We start from the raw sequence: 20,090 nt of genomic DNA on the forward strand, positions 1-20,090 counted from the left end.
AGATGTAGAATGTTAATAGGATTTAGGCTCGGTTGAGGGATGACGAATTAACCGAGACACGCAGCAGACGTCACAGCCAAGTAAACAAACCACAGTCATTGCACAGACCACGGGCCACAGTTTACAGCTCATTCCATTCGACCTCATCAACGACCCACCAGATGCACTGAGCATCCCTCTTCCCTCTCTCAGTCAGTGTATCCTAGGGCTTCAAAAAGGCATTCGCTCCTCGGTGAATACCAGAAAAAGAAGAGAAAAACACGGTCGTTTGGTCAAGTGCTGGTCGCCTCCTTTCATCCTTCAACTCCAACAGTAACTGCCATACAACTGACTCAGCAACAACCATTGAGAAGGCCACGAGCAAAGCAAAATGGCCAGCTCGAGGTGATATCAACTGAATCAGGAGAATCAGGACCCTCATGAACGCCAGGTCAACATCAGAATGTCATCCTCCATACCGACCTACACCACTCATACCCATCTATCCTCCTCACACCTTCCAACGATATCTTTACCCCCATCGACCAAGTCATTCTTACTCCCTATATCAATCCTAATCGCCATCGTATTCTCCTCAGCTATCCAAACCGAATTCGCTCATACGCTAAGTTCGAAATTGGGATATGATCAACCGTATTTTACATTTTACCTTACTCATTCGACATTCGCTCTGCTATTTCCTATTCACCTTTCGATCCTCTCTCTCACCACTAAGATACCTATCGGAGCGTATATTAGGGAAATCAGATATGTTATCATCGATCAATTGGAATTACCTTCTTCATCCTCATGGGAAGATATAATACCAATATGGTCCAGGAAGATAACATATCTAACTATGATACTTTCTATACCTGCTTTATCATGGTATGTAGCTATGGGCCTATCACCTCCTGTGGATATCACTGCTATTTATTCGACTTCGGCATTCGCGACGTATGGGTTTAGCATGTTGTTATTGAGACAACCGCTTAGTAAGATTACGATTGGGAGTATAATATTGGCATTTACGGGGGTGGTGGTCATCAGTGTGGATGGGATGAAGAATGGGGAAGAGGGGTTGGTAGGTAGAGTTGTGGGTGATGGAGTGATGTTGTTTGGTGGGTCTTTTCTTGATCTCTTCAATCTTACATTTGCTGGAGGAGTAGAGAGGGGAGGTTTAGAAGGTTGATCTCATCTTGGAATCGTGATGTCAAAAGAATCGTTGATATGACCATGTATATGACTTTAGATCAGGATGATCTACCAACGATACTATATATACAAAACGTCTTGCTAATACTGTTCTTGATCTCACCATACAGGAGCCATCATTCTTGGCTTGTACGAAGTGATATACAAACTTGCCTTACCTGAAGGACATGGAGGTATAACCTCTTCAAGTTCCAATGGTTATACACCATTACCAACTCATCAATCTTCAACATTGACAGAAGATGAGGAATTATCTTCATCTTCGGGAATAACAATTCATCATAGGCCTATCTTCTCTCAGCAAACTACAGATACGACACCTACACCTATCGAATTGACTCCACCCCTTTCACGAACCACCTCCAATGCTGTTTTACTTCATCCTCAACCTCATTCCTCGTCGAACCACCATGTTCAGCATCAAGTCAAATTACCTCCTGCACTTCATGCCAACTTTATCACTTCCTGTATAGGTATTGCAACTTTGCTGTTACTCTGGCCACCGATTTTGATCCTGGATTGGACAGGGTACGAAAAGTTTAGATGGCCAAGTGGTGAGAACGTATGGAGGATTTGGGAGTGTCTGGGATTGGTTTTTGCTGGAGGTACGATTTATGTGAGTTTGGCAAAAACCTCATTCACTTGTCTACTTATGTATCGGAGCTGACTAAATGGATCAATTCGTCTGATCATTCCCATCTCCGTCTTCTTTCGATACCTATCACTCGGTATATCATTGTATGGGGACAGAACGCCGGTCTTATGGTCCTCATTGGTCTATGGGGTCCAACAACTTCATCAGTAGCGAATCTCCTGACTATCGGTTTAGTGGCTTTGATAGATTCCATCTGGTTAGGTCAGATACCAGACTCGCAAACTTTGCTGGGAGTGGGGATGATCTGTATTGGATTTGGGGTGTTGTTATGGGAGGGTGAAGGGTGATCATCATGATTCACGGACATGTTTCCCGCTGCTCGGACGTTGATTGGAATAGGGTCAGAGTAGGAGTAGGTTTGGTATTGGTATAGCATTGGACATGATGCAGGTCAGGTCGGGTCATTGTATGCATGTAGATCGATACTCGTATTCCGACAAGATTGTTCCGTCGGAAGTGTGGTGGATTAAGCTTAAAACGGGAAGGAAGGAATGCGTAAACAAGGTAATCGTATCATGGAAACCCAAAAGATATCCATGATTAACATCCCCAAATCCGATCCAATTCAAATTCACATTCACATTCACATTTAACCGCTCCCTTTGTACTCGTATCATACACCATCATCATAGATAACAGATAACTCAGCGATAGATAAGGGCGAGAAAAGGCTGTTTGGTTGTTCTCACGCTCCCCCTCTTTTACAACTACTCGAGTACAAGTCAGGTCAGATTGATATGATATGATGACGAGCATGGAAGAATAGAATGACTATCGATATTGCAGAATAAAAGGGAACAAATATCAGGAAAGGACAGAAATAAGGGATAGACCTTTCAAGTTCTGTTTTTATCAAGTTTTCATTTTTCTTTTCAATTCTAGTCACAGCAAAGACACGATACGATGCCATCCAAGATCAGTCAGGTCTTACCTCAACTATCCCCTCTACCCGATGAAGTTTATCCTATGGAATATGAGAAGAATAAACCTGATCGAGGGTATTATGTAGCTTTGGGACTGGTTTTGAGCGTATGGATGATCACCCCTTTATCCTGGTGAGTGAGGCTAATGAACAGATATCTGATATACCTACTATTCAAAATATACATGAAATAGACCGAGTCATCCTCTATATCGATTGTCGTGTATATGACGAGAACATGTAGTTAGCCCTTTTGCTGAATATAATGTCATATAGTGCCTATCTACTATGGTACACCCTTTTCTCCTCCTCTTTGTTCGGCGGATCAGGTCTCACAGCCACCATCTTCGCTGCTTACTCACTTACCGAAATTGTCTTTTCGATTTACATGTCATACCTTATCAATTACGTTCAAAAACCTTCTCCGGCATCCACTCTGCCGAAATCAGAACGAACCATCTTATTCCGTAAAGTATTACATTCCAACTTGACTTATCCAGCGCCAAGTAGAGGAATACTCAAACACCCCAATGAAGATGGTGATGATGGAAAGGACGGAGTGGTAAGGGATTATGAGGTCGAACAGGCAGAAAAGAATTTCCAACTTGGTTTGATATCCGTCGCTGAATTACATCATATTAGAAATAGAGAATATGAAGAATCTGTTGGAATCCGATCTCGTAAGAGGGTTGGAAAAATGAGTGAAGATGAGAAGAGTGTAATCGATTCTTTTGTTGAGGATTTACCGGGAGATAGAGAAAAGAAATTGAGGGAACAAGTGGAGAATGATGTGTTGCCTAATGAACTTAGAGAAGAATGGGGTTATGAAGGGATTATAAATGAACAGACGAATGAGGTTGTGAAATTACATTATTGGGATAAGAGAGCTATTGAATTTAGAGAGAGGTTGAGAACTTGGTGAGTTGGTTTTAGAAACTGACCGATAAGCAGTGATGTTTCAGATTTTTCTATGTCAGACGATAAGCTTGTCTAGATTGTACATTGAGACCTCTCTCGTATTTTCTGCTACTGATATTCCCCATCTTTCATATCATCCTTGTTTATAGCCATGACTGACGTTTTGATCGGCTCCCACTTTGACTTTGCAGGTTCAACCACGCCCCTTGGAAATCCATCAAACGCCGTAATGTCGAAATATGGCTAGCGTGGTCATGTTTCGCTGCCTCCCTAGAAGAGGTTTTGGCAGATGAAGAGAATAAGAAGTTTTTGAAATATACAATGGAATTGTTAGAAGCTAGGACAGGGACCGCGTTCGAAGATGGATATGATGAGAATGTACAGATTATCAGGTTGACACTTGATAAAGTCAATGTGAGTGAGAACTTCCTCTTGAGTAAGATGGTGATCAGCGTCAGCGGATGTCGTGTCAAGTGGGAAATGGGTTAAACTGGTATGATTAACCCATGAAACAGCTGAATACTGATTATCTACCACTTCCGATAGGCCAAAGGTCGTCCGTTGATTTTGTACGCTGCTACCAACGTTATCAACCTTTTCTTACAAGAGGTGGTATACCCTTATCAAGGTATGGGACTGGTGAGTGAAACATACCGAGTTTGGCATAAATGTCTGAACAGTTTGGCTGATCTGCTTCCCCTTTTATTAGTATCGCGAAGGTGATATCGAGTGAGATTGCTGCTTGTAGTTTTATGTAGCAATATCGATCGATCAGCTGATAATTACCTGGACGGGATTCAGATACCTCATCCGTATACCTAAAGACTGGACTCCGGAAAAGGGAAAAACAGTACCCAACGCTATGCCCGTTGTATTCCTTCATGGGCTTGGTTTCGGTCTGGTGAGTGGATCCTGATTCATGTCCAGCTTCTCATGACCACCAGCTATCCATCCCAGATTCAGCCGCGCTGATCTGATCTTGAATGTCTCTGCATCAGCTACAATCCCATCTCCTGATCAAACACCTAATCACCTCCCTCCCTACCCATCCAATTCTACTACCCCTCTCACCACATACGTCCCAATCGTTATTCCACCACCGACACCTCCGTCCATGGGGTAGAAAGGAATTCGTCGGAGCGATGAAGAGGATCTGTACGCAGTGGGAATTCTGGGACGAGCATTCTCGATCTAGCTCGGGAAGAGGTGGAGTGAGCTTGTTGAGTCATAGTAATGGGAGTGTATCACATGGATGGTGTGAGTGGGGCGATCTCCAATCAGTCAGCGCTGGATGTTTAGTCCGTCTGCAGAGACGGAGAGCCAATGATGTGAACTGATATTCGGTCTCTTTAGTATTGAAAGACTGCCCGAATCTGATCAAGAGGAACACATTTGTCGATCCTGTTGTATTTTGCCTGTGGGAAGGAGGTGAATGTGCCATCCTGTGCATTTTAAGACCCAGAAGTTGATGCAACGTAATTGCCCATCATAGACGTCTGCTACAACTTCTGTTATCGAAAACCTACCAATGTGAGTACACTCTCATGATCGCTCTCGCTCTCAATGGAACTGGAAGATAAATTGACTGATTCGAGTGCTTTCTCGATAGGCCCTGGAATTATTGTTGTACTACTTTATCGCCTCAGAAGTCGGTATCGCGAATTACATTCAGCGGGTGAACAAATTTATACTGCTAGCATTGAACGAGAGTTGAAGCTGACCAGGCAATCTGCATTTTACGTTTGCGTCCGGATTAGCACTTTGATTGGGCGGATAACACTTTATTCTTCGAAGACATTCCCAATGCTACGGACCCTAGTCGGACGGCGTTTTTCTTGGGTGGACAAGATTTGATTGTCGATGCTGCAGTGAGCTCCATCTGCTTTGATCACATATTGATCGTGATTGGGAGAAGCTGATTGTGTGCATATGAACAGAGGGTCAGAAGATATCTAGAAAGACGTAAGTTGATCAATATACAATATCAATTGTTCACTCCACACTGTGGATGTTATCAATATAAATCTGCGAACTATCATAAAGATCGATTGCTAAGTTACTCCTTTGATTGTTCATCGCAGACGGAGTGACCAACGGGTTGCATTGGGACCCTCTAGGGGGCCACGGTGATGGATTGAACGGCGAGGCGAGAGATCGAGTGATTATGTTTGCCGGGACTGGGTCGACGTCGGGCTGGCAGAATTGGTTGAGATCCGGTAGGAGGAGGCATAGTAAGGGTAATGATGATTTGATGGAGTATATCAATGGGAAGAAACAATAAGTAACGAGCAATGAGCGATAGTGGATATAGATTATTATAGAGAATTTCATGATATATTTTTAGTTTTTCTTCTATGTCAGTATGTAGCCCTTATGCGATACCTCACTGAGCGATACTGTAACCAATTACCTTGCTTTGATATTCATCAGCATCTGTGGAGAGAATGAGGACCTATGGGGTTGATTTTTGCATCCATGCGGAGTACACACATGGTCTCCAAACGTAAGTAAGCATATGACTGGCTGGCTGTATGTTGTATGGTGCATGGTGACAAATTTCCTGATAAAGTGGTACTCGTATCATACGCCCGTCTTTGTCCGATAAAGGTAACTCACTGTACTCACTTAAGTTACATACAGATCCCATCCCATATGCAAGCAAAGCAAGCGGCTAATTTTTTTGATTTTACCCTGAATCCACCACACCACACCGTACCACCATACCATACCATACCACACTGTAGATCACTAGCCTATCTATCTATCTATCTCTGTATGGTCCATCTCGACCTCTGTTTCTACTCCACCGCACACTCACCTGCACCTCATCTCACCTCACCTCACCAGCTTGATCTACTCAAAGCAAGGGGGTCCATCAACTCACCATCGATACTGGACCACCATACCGCCGGTATCACTTCCAACAGAGCATCAATCTTTACCCTGGAAGTCATAACAACATGGTATAGAGCTCTCTGCGGTAGGAAACCTCGCTTAGACTACCACTGTACAGTACATCGCAACTCTGAACAAACATAACACCCACACCGCACGAATCTAGACCTGAATTGTACTACACTAGTTGGCAGATTAGACGAGGTCAAGGTCGCACAGGTAAAGCCTTTAGTTCCGACCGAGCCAACAAAGTAACCATAGGTATACAAGGAATAGCCGATAACATAACTAGGTACTTTGCATATTTACCGTATCATTTATCCATCACATCACATCTGTAAACTTTTTCATCTTCTTCTTGATCGACTACACTTGTGTACATCATCACCAACCTCAATGATAATACGACACCGACGACAAGGACAAGATGCCAAAGAATAACGGACCGTTACAGATCCGATTGACGGAACCTGTCATTTTTCTCAAGGGACCTTCGACGGGATTGGATTTTCGGGGGAGACCTCAGGCTGTCAGACAGGATGGTCAACCTGCCATGGTTAGGGGTCTGTTGACTTTACGTCTGAGTAAACCTACGAGAATAAGAAATATAACTATCAAGCTTGAAGGAAAGGCTAGGACAGAATGGCCCGAAGGTAAGTACATATCTTGCTTATCGCGATTATCTTTCTTATCTTCCCAGCTAACCCTTTGGATCAGGTATCGGCTCCAAACGAATGGACACATACGAAGAGCATGTGATTCTCTCTGAGCAAACTACATTCTTCAACGCTGTCCATAACGATAGTTCAAGATCCAGATCAGCTAGGAGGGCATTATCCGTGGGACCAGGAGTGAGACTAGGAGGACATGAAGATGAGGAGATAGATGATGATAATGATCTGAACGATGTTCCAAGGGATGGAGATGATCTGGATGATTGGTTGGAAATTGGTAGACCTCGTGCCCGTGTTCCAAGATCAAGTAGTGCTATGCCAGGTACGCATGATAATCATTCTTGGCATAGAGATGGTTTTTCAAGAAGACCAAGTTTCGATACTACTCCTCAATCTACTCGATCAAGTTTCCTAGATATTCAAAATCTCAGTATACAAGAAAGAGGTCCATCTCCTGCTTATACACCTCATGCATCACCTCCTCGTCGATCATCTACTCTACCTGGTGAGACACGACATTCATCTAGACCTTCTTCGCTTAGACAGAGTAACGCCTCGATGCCTACAACCACGTCTCGCGAACCTGCACTATCACCTATCGCTTCTGCCGCCCCGTCACAGAATCCCTCGGAAAGAGGCGATAGTGCAGAAGCGGAGCATCGAAGGCCCACCCATCAGCTTAGAAGTAACATATCTTCAGATGCGGTACACGAAGGAACAGTATGGTCACCACACCCCTCACAAGATGAATCGGCGCTAGATGAGGAGGAGGATGATTCTGCGGCTCCTTCGCCGGCCCTAAGACCGATCCTCAACCAGCGAAGCTGTCATATGAGTACAGGTGAGGTGAGATTCCAAGATCCGGTACACGAGAGTGCGACTCAGGATGGAAATATAGAAGGACATTCAGCGGCAACAACCTCTGGATCTACCCCGACACCTGATCAATCTACCCCTCCCGCGTCTGCAGATGACGCCTCTGTACCTCCTCCATCCGCTGGGCCATCCGTCACTGCGGGAAATCGAGCCGCATCCGTTCGAACATTCAATTCTCAGTTCTCTACCTCCTCAGCTTCTCTTGCTCTGTCTTCTCATGACAACATGCCTGAAGGGTCTCACAATACCACTCCAGGCGAAATTCATCCGACTGGTGTCCAAGCGGTCTCAGTCGTCAATACCGCTCATAATACTCCCGTCAACTCGGCTCCTCCGTCAATCCATCAACGATCTTCCACCGAGACTCTTGGCAATATCCCTCAGGGATCAGGTAATGAGTCTTCCAGTCCTAACGTTTCTCGTCGGACCAGTACCGTCTCTAATTCGAATCGTCAGACCTCGGAAACTTCCATTCACAATTTACCTCACCAGGAACCACTACCAACTGTCACCCGCCAAGGTCGAAGTTCGCGTACTGGAAGCTCATCGACTATAGTCGAAACTGCCGGCGCTGTCTCTTCCAGCTCTCATGTGAACGTGCCTTCCTCTCTCCGAAACGCATCTCGTCCTCAGCGATCAGCTAGCGGTACTCCGTCATTGTCGTCTGCACCAAGCTTACAACATCTTCGAGCCTCATCAAGTACCCACCGAGAACCCAGTGAAGATGGTCGAGGGAGGAAGAGCTCAAAGTTCAGTCTTGCAGCTACCTTGAGAGGGATAAGTAGGGATGTTAAAGAGACTTTCCACCATCATCACGGTCGAGGTTCATCCAAGAGTAGATCGAGGATGTCTAGTCCGGTTAGATCGGGAGCTGGAGCGGGCGATAGTGGTTTTAGTGATCGACCTTCATTACAGAATGGATCATCTTCCAGTCAAAGTATTAGTATGTCTATGACGGGCAGTGGATCAGGATATGGACCGGGCGATACCATCCGACAAAGAGCGGGAAGTAGGAACCCCTCTTACAGACAGGACGATTTCCAACCTTCCTATGGACGTGGTGGGGCTGGTTCGATTTCGACAAGTAGAAGAAGTAGATCGAGGGATAGGGATCCGAGTGTGGCTAGGGTGAGAGATGGTGAATCTAGAGAGAGAAGTAGAAGTAGAGCGAGAGGTAGACATATGGGTATGAAGGTTTTGACGGATAAATTGGGATTGGGCGAACATGAAGATCATCATGGTGAGGATGTACATAATTGGAAAGAATTTAGGAAAGGTGAGTCATTCTTTTCCCATAGGGTTTATTATGACTATGGCTTGTGTTGAATCATTGCATTGACTCTGATAATGATACTCTAAAAATACGTAGGAACGTACAATTACCCCATTTCATTCCCTATACCCGTGAATGCCCCTCCAACCATCCATGCTGAGTTTGGATCAGTGACCTATAGGCTGAAAGCCAGTGTGGTCAGAGTAGGTGCCCTGACACCTAATTTGACGGAAGATATGGAGATCACAATGATTGCTCAACCTCAGGAAGATGATATGGAAGAGACTGAGAATGTCATCGTGGAGAGACAGTGGGAGGAACAGATGAGGTATCAAATCACATTGGGTGGAAAAGCCTTCCCTATAGCTGGTACCATGTGAGCCATTCACTCAACGAACTCGGTTGATGCAGGGCGATAAAGAACTGGGACGTGATTGCTGACTGTGTTGTTCTGCTCAGACCGATAAGTCTCAGGTTGATGCCTTTGCTTAAATGTAAAATCCATCGATTAACGGTTGCGCTGGAGGGTGAGTCTATTTCGGATCTCTGAATATAAACCAAAGCTGACATTTGATGGACTCAGAAAAAACCGATTACTTTGCACAAGAACGTAAAGTCGCTCGACACGAGACGCCGAAACGATTCGTATTGCTGTTTATCAAACAACCGGATTACAAAGAACGTATAGAACCTTTATTACCTATCATCTCTGATGATCCCAATGCGGCCGAACAATCACCTATCGCTGAGATGGCTCGACAAGCGGTGCTCAATAATCCACCAATGGACGTATTTGATCTGGAGAGAGATCCGAATGATACAATGTATGCCCAGTTGATGGAACCCACTGGACCATGGCATTTGGAAAAAGAGCTGCACGTACCGGATTGTGCATCCAAGATTAAGTTTACGACCAAACATGAACAGACCAATATAACTGTTGGACATTGGCTCAAGGTTACTATCAGAGTTGAGAGAGGGGATGATGTAGCTTTGGATTCGAAAGGAAGAAGAAAACAATTTGATATCATCATGTAAGTGTTCGCTTGTCAAATCGATTCAACAAGATGAACCAATTAACGAGTAATCCAAATGCTGATTGATCATTTGCTTGTCGTTGTTGTTGCTTTAGTGAAACACCAATCAAGATTTTAGATTGTCGAGTGAACCCTCAATGGAACTCTTTACCTACCTATAGTGTACTCAATAGAGGAGTCATGTCTACACCTGGAGTTTGTTCCATTCACGGAACGAAATCTACCAATGTTCCTACCACCAGCGCAAATACCAGTAATAACGCTTCATTGGGAAATGACAATACCATATCGACATCATCGACTATCGTCCAATCTGATCCTCACGCTCACGCTGCCCATCGAAGAGGAACAGTCGATCAGGTTGGTGGACCAAGCGGAGAGAATGGAGAAGATACCTTATTAGAAAGAAATATAGTATATGACAGGTTGATGTCTGGCCAACAGACTGAGACGGGTGAAGTTCCTCCTTCGTACGGCGAGGCTACTGCTGGTGAAACCTCTACTAGAGGAAGAGGAAGACAAGCTATCTCGAGGACTGTAGAGCAAGAAGTTCATGATCATGGACAGATTGTTTTTAATACGAGAGGGTCGAATAGTAGAAGTCGATCAAGATTGGGTTTGAGAGATTGAAATGATGTGGAATAATTGGGTGAAAGGTAGGCCTGTACCTGTAGAAAGTGTTTTGCGTCAATACGAAAAAAGGGAGATGAGAGATAAGGGGACAAGTCATTTGTTAGATCTTTTATAATCGTTTAGATCAATTCCGTTTTGTCCGTCTATCTGTCTTTGTCTTCGTCAATTTGAAAGAATTCGGAATTAGTTCGTGAATACACATATATATAGAGTTTCTTGGCATAGAAATGTACTTGTTGTTTTGTTTTAACTTGGATTGAAACAAAGTGAATAGAAGAGAAGAAATCAGGATCAACACCAAACATTTAGGATGTCCCAGTATGAATCGATAGATGTCATGATAGTACATTTTTCGCAACTTTGGATGCGATGGTTTTGATTTTGTATATTCGCTATACAACAAGGTCTTGCATATCTATATGATAGGTCCCAACTACATGTACCTATGATGATCTCCTTCGCTCTCCTATCTGTACATCGATGATGACGAACTATGCCGTAGTCGAAGCTTCTGCACTGAGATCGTCTGATGGTGGTATTGCCTCCTCACCTTCGAATGCGTCGGGCGGCATCCTACCTTGTCTATATTCCATTATTAGTCAACTGTTAGTTCTTTTCTGATACGTTGGGAATTGGACGATAATAGGATGAAAATCTAGAAACAGATGAGAAAGACGTACAATTCAGTGATTGAGCCTTTCAGAATGTACAAGAATGGTCCATCACCAGCTGGAGGAGGGGAAGTCTGATATGCGACTATCAATGTTCAGAAGATCACTTTAGCTTTGGGTCTTTTCGACGTTGAGGACTAGTAATAACATAAAGAAGGGGAGAGGGATAAACTCACTGGTAGTATTACATCTGGAACATGCGAAGGGCTGTCTAATCTCCAATTCCTGTGATCCTTTCCTATCAGATATAAATACAAATACAAGTCATGTTTGTCAGTTCAATCCGGGCAATGGAATTCAGCCAAAACCAAGGAGGTTAATAGAACATGACTGAAGAACTGAAACTAACTTCTTAATGAGACATCTTTGACCGGGAGTAGCATTCAATTTGAATTTGCGTGCAGGTTGTTTGATAGGATCTTTACCGTCTTTCGAACGTATTATGTATGCTCCGTCGGTTCTGCAATATCATAATTCGGTGTCAGCTTGTTTCGGGTCTGACTGGTCATGTTCGAAGGAAACTAGATAAGATCCCACAATTCACCACGATGTAGCGATGTTCTTTCAGATAGGATGATACTCACTTTCTCCTAGGTAGCCTGTCCAATTTCCCCTGTAATACCAATACGAAATCACCACATAGACAGTAATACGATCTCAGGACTGCTCGAGACGATTGGGTTTGTCCTGCTTGCTCGGAGGAGGAGGTGACTGCTCGAGAATATACTTTTGGCATGTTCACGATGGTCCGGGGCCGAGTTTGAGGAAGTGAAATTGATGGGTGGAATGATAGGTCTGGTAGAAGGATAAGATCAACGATAAAGATAACAACGCAGAGATGGATGTCGAAAGAGCAAGATTAGTCTGTACGTTTGTACAGGTTGCGAGAGCTGAGAGTTGATTACGATGATTTGTAGTAGTCCCATCGTGATTACAAAATAATCCTAATTCCTATCACCCCTCTACCCTCTACACCTCACTCGCAAAAGTTGATGTCCTAGCACCTTTGACTGGCTTCTGTTTTTGTCAATCACTCTACGCATGGCAAATACAACATAAAGGCTGTAGCATCCAAGCTTGAACCAGTATCCTCTCCCCTGCAGGTCCCTCTCACAAAATGTCTTCCTCACCTTCCACCCCAACCGCATCAACATCTACCTCTGAACTTCGATCTCGTTCCCATCGCCCACCACCACTCAATCACGTCGAGTCCAACGAAGGTCATCCCCCACCTGGTACTCCCCCTGCATCAGATCCCAGGTCAGCTATCTCAGCCGGCAGCTCCACAAACGTCCAATTTCCAGGTGGACTGTATCTGCCCGCTGTCAAAGGTACAATAGGAGGCATTGGTGAGTCAATCCTTACATCTTGTTATGTCTCATTATACAGGAGCTGATATCGAGTTATCCTTATTGCAACGTAGAATCGCCACGAAGGCATATGCGAAATTCACCTAGTATATCTACTGTAGGTCCCCCCCCCCACCCTGCCTTGTATCTCGAGCTAAATTGTACATCATTGTCACAGTTCCGTGACGACTCGTCATCTAATCCTCCAAATTCAGCATCTACCATTCAACCCCTCCGCTCTTCCCAACAAGATCAGCAGGAACAAAAAGATGCTTCTCCTCCTCCTCCTCCACCGCCCTCAAGCCGAGCTATATTCAGGAGTGACCCGACTATCAAAAGCTGTTTGACGGCGCTGAAGATGGATAAAGCGGATGAGATAGCTAAGTTATTCGGGGTCGCTTAGGAGTGGGGTCAATCTGAATACGAGTATGCCTCATAAACGGTATTTCGGATTATGAGATGATCAGATGAGATGGGTGGAACTGATCTGGTTGTGTATGGAGACACGCCATTTGATCGATTCTTGTACTTGTACGTGTAAGTTATACCATGTATCTTGTGATTATCCGAAAACTATCTCTGCAGCTAGGAGATACATGTTATCCCCTTATCCCTCTTCCCCTCCTACTCATTCCTCGCTTTGCTCGTCCCTCAGATCAACTGATCCGTTTATCTGTATCAGATACAAAAAGAAAAACTACAGCACCCGGGATTCCCAAGTGGTCCCCCACCTTGGTACTAACCGAGCGATACCCAGCTTAAGCTTCCCAGAGCGGACGGGATGGGGCGTTTTCTAGGTTCTATGGCCGTAGATGAAAACTTTGGGGGTTATGTTTGTATATATCAGAAAGTGGCCGAATCATAACAAGTTTCACTGTCACCTGTAAATTTGAATCTTTCCCCACTTTCTGATGACCACATACAATGTCACGATTGGATGTGCTTCGTCCACTCACACAACCAAACATACCGGCGGACCTTATAATATCATGGAATCACGCTGAACTTCTTATCGGTGTGCATTATGAGCGTTATACTCCTTACATGTCCTTTCGGTGGTACCCGGAATTATGGTTGGGCTCCAATGCAAAGGTGCGGCGAGGTGTTACATAGTATCAATCTAATATACCAGTAGCTTGAGAGTATCGTTCTTCAAAGATGGATAAATCCCGATCGACAAACCAAACACCGTTTGATACCGTGCTGCCGCAATTGGACACGTTAACTCGTAGTCCGAGATAAGGAGGAAAAGTAAACTAAAAATGGGTTAGTAGCTGATTAGATCGCAATCGAGTTTGGGGACCCTGAACAATCGATTCCACATTGACGAACGGTCTTCGTGAATGACTTCAAGTGGAGACTCCCTTCGTTGATCCCTTCTCTTGGCACTGCAACGTATGGAAGGGTTAGCTAGTGCAGATCATGTCATATCTCATGATTCGATCGTCGGTCCTGGAGCTTCATTGAGCATTCTGACGATCACAAACGCATGTATCATCGGAGCCAGCTACAACCGAGCCACGGCGGACTGAGCGGTATCTGATATGAGCAACCGAACCAACTCCGCACGGAGAGAGTCTGCAAGCTCGTTGACATGTCACTAAGATTGTACCCACCTTTGATGGGTATCGTGAAACGGAGGTTCCTCATTGTTTGTATGAACGTGCTTAAGCGTGATCAGCACGTCAAGATCCCCAATCACCGTGGTGCCAAGTAACTTATCACTAGCTCGATATCGGAATGAGTCCAATCACGATCAGACATGAGATGCACACCTTTGAAACGTAATTGCATGCTCGCTATAGTTTGCGGCAATGGCACTAACTCAAAGTTGCCAAGACGATTCGAGCGGCTAGTGCCGATCTAATCAAAAGTGCTAAAGTGGCGAGGCGATGCCTGGTCGAAATCCTTATCTTGATCCAATCCAGTATCAGAGAACCTCGAGTAAGTCTCGACTCGGTATCATATCATATAGCTACTACTGTAGTGGTGACTCAGCTGTGATTGACTATCACTGAGACACTACCAGCATATTGTCACCTTTGTTCTCTTGGCAACTCCAAATAATCTACACTAAACCTGGTTTTGTTGATGTGGTATCGTGTGTATACTGTCGTCGATATGACAATCATGACGGTGTCTAATATACAAGACAAAATAGGTTTCTTGAAAGGATATTGAAAATCAAACTAAAATTCCAAGATCCATCATCTTACTGACCTCACTTTGCCTAGATTTCTCTTGGCATCACGGAAAGTCTGGTTGGTATATTGTACTTAAAGGTCATGCTCGACTCCTCATTCTGAAGCTCATACCTATAAAGGGCTAGGAAGTACAGCGAAGTCGCTTTGTCCTTCTTCGAAATCATTCTGCCTGGTGCACAGTCGTTCAGTCTTTCAACTTATACTCATAAACCCTAGTAGTTGAACTCTTCGTACTTACAACCTTATTCCACACAATTCAAATTTCCTCTTCCTTTATCGTTGCAATACAACACACTGGAACACGATGTATGATCGACTGGAATCGATATCTAAATCACCTTCGACTTGGCACATCGATATCGAACCAGCCAACACGCCACCTTCACCTGGTACACGATCACCTTCACCTACACTTACCGACCAACGTAAACCCATCCATCGTCGATTCCTATCCCACCTCCAGGAAGATATATCCAATGGTTCAGTGACCTACCCATCAATATACATGTGTTTCCTAACTGGATTAACGGCGGCACCATCCTTCGCAGCATGTTTCGTATGGTGTGGATTCCAAACTGGAAATGCCGCTCAATTGGGTTTGGCACTAGCACGAACGTTCACCCCAGATCATCAGAGGACATTTGGTTTTCAGAAGATGGATCAACAAGCTTTAGTAAGCTTGTTGACTTTCTTCATGGGAAGTTCATTAGGTCAAATTGGTAACAAAGTAGGAGGAAAGAAGAGATATTGGTTGATAATAGCCACATTGGTTCAGATGTTATTGATGATGAGCGCTGCTTTGGTTGGTCACTTTTCTGGTGAATCAGGTCTAGCAGAGTTAGTGTTTCCTCTTCCAGATTAGAGGTTTTTATGCTGATATTCTGACGGAAACTTGACCCTTTAGTGGACGAGGTGATCCTTCTTGGGTGACACCAATGGGTATGACTACTTTGGCTTTCCTCTCCGCCACAATGGGTTTACAAGGTGCTGTGGGTTTGGTAAGTGGCTTCTTCTGTTTGATCTCCAGTTTCCATTGCTTACCCTTATATTTGCCACCTCGTAGAGGCTTGGAAGTCCAATGGCTACCACCGTACCTTTGACCAGTACCGTAAGTATACTATCTCCCAGATCACATCAATCATACGATGCTGATCGATTGGGTACTGATAGTGGATCGACATATTCAACGACCCTTTCCTATTCGCCTTACGAGCCGTTCGCACCCGAGATATCCGATCCGCAGGTGCTCTGTCTCTGATATTCGGTGCTTTTGTCTCTCGAGCAATCTTGGGCGTCATAGGCTCCGCTGGGACGATCGGAGTAGTCATTGGATTCAGGGCGGTCTTGTTAGGATGGTGGTTCTTCTTACCAAGTGATGAATTGACAGTTGAACAGGGTCAACAAGAATCCAAACCGCAGATACCAAAATAAACGGTATTTAGTACACTACAGGTCAGGTCTTAAGGTATTTGCTGTTGAGTATCACTAGACAGTATAGATAGGAGATGTTATATAGGTTCGATACATTGGAACGAAGGGCGAAAATCATGTCCAAAGTTTTTGAAGATTGTTTGAATCGTGTTTCGTGTAGCGAATGAGTGTACATTCTGTATATATATCATAGATTGACCGAAATGTATATCATGTATTCTATGCCACTCACTACGGATGGCTCACGACATCTATTTAATCTAATTTATCTATCAACAAATGTATATACTATTTATACCAGAGTATATCTGATGGCCGACAACGAGGGCAGATCGAATATTCTTTCAGATATACCATTTACCCCAAATGACCCCACCCCAAAAACTCCAAAACAATTCTCTCCCCCCATCTCTCCTATATGCGCCTAGCTGAGCCGTCCCTTCTACGAAGAACCGCGCGGTACAGCCTAACCAAGTCCAAGTCCATATGAAACCTGCTAACCTCTCAGTCAGAACCAGCCATTCGGGTTCATTTCCTCTGTCTCCACCCCTACCTTCCCGATGTTTGCTCCAAGTAGGATGATGGTTGGCTTTCCAAGTTCGCCAGTAAGTTTTGATGAGCGCTTCGAACGCTAGGGCGAATGGCTGAACAACGAAAAACGGCGTTAATCTCAATACGTCACTTAAAAATATCTCTTGATGACGATGATTCTTGAGGATCAGAGCTAACGATCCTACATCATGGATTAAACCCGACAAGAGGAAAGTTATGAATGATTTGATAAGGTTTTGAACCATCAATCTCGTTGACATCTTTCGTCGAATCGATCGCGGTGAGTTTGAGTGTGGGTTGATGGGCGGTAGAGGTGAAGTAGGCAAAGGATGTGAAGGTGTTATCTGACCAGAAGGATTTGACGGACTTGAAGCTCCATTTCCGTTGGATGACATTTGTGATTTTGGGACAGGAGGTATAGTGGGATGAGATGATATACCGGTATGTGTTAATCCTAGGATATTTTCACCGATACCTATCCATCCTAGTACGTACAACCATCTTCGATTATATCCTTGCCAAGTCTGCGTATTAACGTGAAAAAGTGTCAACATCTTTCCCCTCGTTTGCTTGGATGGAGAGGATCGATCTGATCAGTGAGCATGTGGGTTTGGACTCACCCTAGACCACAGCGTAGATAAACCAGGATAATTCCACAACTCCCCCAAATCTTCAAACAGCGGAGGCCAGCCCCACGGAGCGAACATCTCCGTCTCCCATCCTAATATCCCTCCAATAATCACACAGATTATACTCATCGCTATATGACTGTTCACCAAGCCAAAGTATATCCTAACCACCACTGCAGTCGAATTCAGCCCTCTTCCAAATTGGCTCAAGTGGGTGTAGGGTATAGCGTCGGGTAGACCAGAGAAGAATTGGGCTGAATAGATGTTACGTATAGACCTGAAGAGATCATCAACGAGGTATGATATTATCCATTTACGCATTTGTACGAATACGAAGTGTTTTCTACTTGATTGGCGGAGATACGGGTGCTGGCGAGAAGAAGCGGAAAGGGGGCAAGTGGTATTCCAGCCTATACCCCTGTAAGAGAACCAGAGTGAGAAGGACCAGTAGAACTTGGCGAGTGTAAATGGAGGTGGTATAGGTTCAGGGATAAGGACTTCGTCGTCAGTCTTCTTCGGTTGATGGGTCGAAGAGTCTGTCTTTGTGGCGTGCAGGTGACCATTCGAAGAGGGTGAAGGATGAACTTGTGAGCGAGGTACAAGTCTGTGACAATTTTTTTCAGGTGGAAAGAATATGAAAAATTCCAATATACGCATGATGAAGGAGCCTACACGTGATTTCAATTCGATATGTGATCAGTAAACGGTTCCAATTAATAAGAGATATCGGACGTATTGAATCCTTGTGATCATCTTGGTTGTGTACCTAGGTGACTCGCACCCAAACTCACTCATCAAGGTAGCTACTCCCCACTGATTAAAATCATGTTCATCCTCCGTACACAATATCAGGTACCCAAATACACCTATGCACAGCGGGGCGATAACTCCTAATCTGAAAAGTCTCCATCCTCCTGTATGAGGTGCTGTGAGCACGAGGATGATAAGTCCCAAAGTACCGAAAGCAAGGTTGTAATCCGTTGGATTCTTGAGATGAAGAGGTGGAAGCTTGGCTAAGACGGGTGAGAGGGGTATGCGCGGAAGATGGAGAGTCATGTTGCCCGATCGAGTACGATCGCTCAGAGGAATTCGGGAGATACTTGGGATCACTGCTTGAACAGTATGAGAATCAAAGTACGAGCAGACGTCAACTCAACATCAAACATCAAACATCCCCTCAAAAGTCACAACATTCCTCATCCCGACGGTCGGGTGACCGCCAGGCACGGGTCGGTGCAGTGTATCACGTGACTTCATCGCCTCATCAGGGTAGCTTAGAAGTACTGTCTCGCCAGATCCATAAGATGATCTATCAGCGCTATAACCTAAAACGTCGTCCATCGAATCTCAAGAGGAGGTTACTCGTCAAATCAGATCGCAAGTGATATGTGAGTAGGCTTTTAAGGGTATAGGATGATTTCTGTCCGCAGAAGACTTCATTCTGCATAGAATATATGGCGGACATGATATTTAACCATGATGTCGTTCTACAACGATATACAGTAGAAAGTGATTTGATACGTTGAACGGAATAGAAGGAGACAAAAAATATTTTTGTCGAATGTCGGGGGCCTCCCTTCCGCCCGCAGTTTGTCTTGGGTGATATTTCTTGATTCGCGTTGAGGAAATCACTACTGCCCCCCGACCCGGACCGGGCAGATCCATCTTGAAGAGTGGCGAATGTCGGGGGCCTCCCATCCTCCCGCAGGTGCTTGGGTGGTAGTTCTTGATTTCGCGTTGAGGATACCACTACTGCCCCCCGACCCGTTACCCGAGGTAATCTTGATGTGCTCATGCTGACGCTCAGACCGGGGACTCATGCTCATGCTTATCCTCATGCTCACGTGATCACGCCTGCTTTGGCTGGCCAAGCCTATGCAGTGGGGTCGAGAGGGGGTCTTGAACCTCCAACCTCCTAGCCCCTCTCGCCTTGAGACTATAGGAACACATTTTAGGTAGTCCACACCGGATTAGCGACCTGAATGTGATTTTTCTAGAAAGACATACTTTTGCGGATTGAAATGGTCGCGGTGATTTCGTGGGTGTGGCTTTCCGCACAACGAACAAGCAAAAAGCAAAAAGAAGATAGCTCAAATATTCAAAGGCATTTCGCCTCTTTCATCTTCCAACTCGAATGCAAGGTCAAAGGAGTGCCACCTTGGAGATGAACAAGGATC

General features: G+C 44.7%; 7 protein-coding genes and 1 non-coding gene across 8 annotated transcripts; 5 read left to right on the top strand and 3 right to left on the bottom strand.

Annotated features, from left to right (window-relative positions):
- Nucleotides 1-442: 442 nt before the first annotated feature.
- Nucleotides 443-2,136, top strand: V865_002348 (uncharacterized protein; the record flags this gene model as incomplete). Its single annotated transcript, XM_066226150.1, has 3 exons — nt 443-1,100; nt 1,305-1,810; nt 1,945-2,136. The coding sequence occupies 3 exons, from the start codon at nt 443-445 to the stop codon at nt 2,134-2,136; spliced, it is 1,356 nt and encodes a 451-aa protein (XP_066082247.1).
- Nucleotides 2,137-2,752: 616 nt separating this feature from the next.
- On the top strand, nt 2,753-5,970 carry V865_002349 (uncharacterized protein; the record flags this gene model as incomplete). Its single annotated transcript, XM_066226151.1, has 13 exons — nt 2,753-2,904; nt 3,048-3,689; nt 3,881-4,103; nt 4,236-4,328; nt 4,399-4,418; nt 4,491-4,590; nt 4,688-4,946; nt 5,043-5,117; nt 5,182-5,219; nt 5,299-5,364; nt 5,447-5,557; nt 5,627-5,651; nt 5,771-5,970. 13 exons carry the CDS (start codon nt 2,753-2,755, stop codon nt 5,968-5,970), a joined length of 2,004 nt encoding a protein of 667 aa, XP_066082248.1.
- Nucleotides 5,971-7,011: 1,041 nt separating this feature from the next.
- Nucleotides 7,012-11,074, top strand: V865_002350 (uncharacterized protein; the record flags this gene model as incomplete). Its single annotated transcript, XM_066226152.1, has 6 exons — nt 7,012-7,237; nt 7,302-9,410; nt 9,504-9,783; nt 9,867-9,934; nt 9,991-10,441; nt 10,540-11,074. 6 exons carry the CDS (start codon nt 7,012-7,014, stop codon nt 11,072-11,074), a joined length of 3,669 nt encoding a protein of 1,222 aa, XP_066082249.1.
- A 494-nt stretch (nt 11,075-11,568) lies between these two features.
- Nucleotides 11,569-12,484, bottom strand: V865_002351 (uncharacterized protein; the record flags this gene model as incomplete). The annotated part of the gene is made up of 5 exons (XM_066226153.1): nt 11,569-11,659; nt 11,758-11,833; nt 11,925-11,986; nt 12,098-12,208; nt 12,333-12,484. The coding sequence occupies 5 exons, from the start codon at nt 12,482-12,484 to the stop codon at nt 11,569-11,571; spliced, it is 492 nt and encodes a 163-aa protein (XP_066082250.1).
- A 381-nt stretch (nt 12,485-12,865) lies between these two features.
- V865_002352 (uncharacterized protein) lies at nt 12,866-13,500 on the top strand (the record flags this gene model as incomplete). Its single annotated transcript, XM_066226154.1, has 3 exons — nt 12,866-13,097; nt 13,172-13,215; nt 13,276-13,500. 3 exons carry the CDS (start codon nt 12,866-12,868, stop codon nt 13,498-13,500), a joined length of 501 nt encoding a protein of 166 aa, XP_066082251.1.
- A 292-nt stretch (nt 13,501-13,792) lies between these two features.
- Nucleotides 13,793-13,908, bottom strand: V865_002353. The gene has a single exon (XR_010725572.1). It is a non-coding gene; the product is annotated as a 5S ribosomal RNA (ribosomal RNA).
- A 1,697-nt stretch (nt 13,909-15,605) lies between these two features.
- V865_002354 (uncharacterized protein) lies at nt 15,606-16,732 on the top strand (the record flags this gene model as incomplete). Its single annotated transcript, XM_066226155.1, has 4 exons — nt 15,606-16,138; nt 16,206-16,299; nt 16,365-16,409; nt 16,472-16,732. 4 exons carry the CDS (start codon nt 15,606-15,608, stop codon nt 16,730-16,732), a joined length of 933 nt encoding a protein of 310 aa, XP_066082252.1.
- Nucleotides 16,733-17,076: 344 nt separating this feature from the next.
- On the bottom strand, nt 17,077-18,969 carry V865_002355 (uncharacterized protein; the record flags this gene model as incomplete). The annotated part of the gene is made up of 3 exons (XM_066226156.1): nt 17,077-17,808; nt 17,905-18,581; nt 18,705-18,969. 3 exons carry the CDS (start codon nt 18,967-18,969, stop codon nt 17,077-17,079), a joined length of 1,674 nt encoding a protein of 557 aa, XP_066082253.1.
- Nucleotides 18,970-20,090: the final 1,121 nt, after the last annotated feature.

This window comes from Kwoniella europaea, chromosome 1 (assembly GCF_036810445.1).
Source record: "Kwoniella europaea PYCC6329 chromosome 1, complete sequence".
Lineage (NCBI taxonomy): Eukaryota > Fungi > Basidiomycota > Tremellomycetes > Tremellales > Cryptococcaceae > Kwoniella > Kwoniella europaea.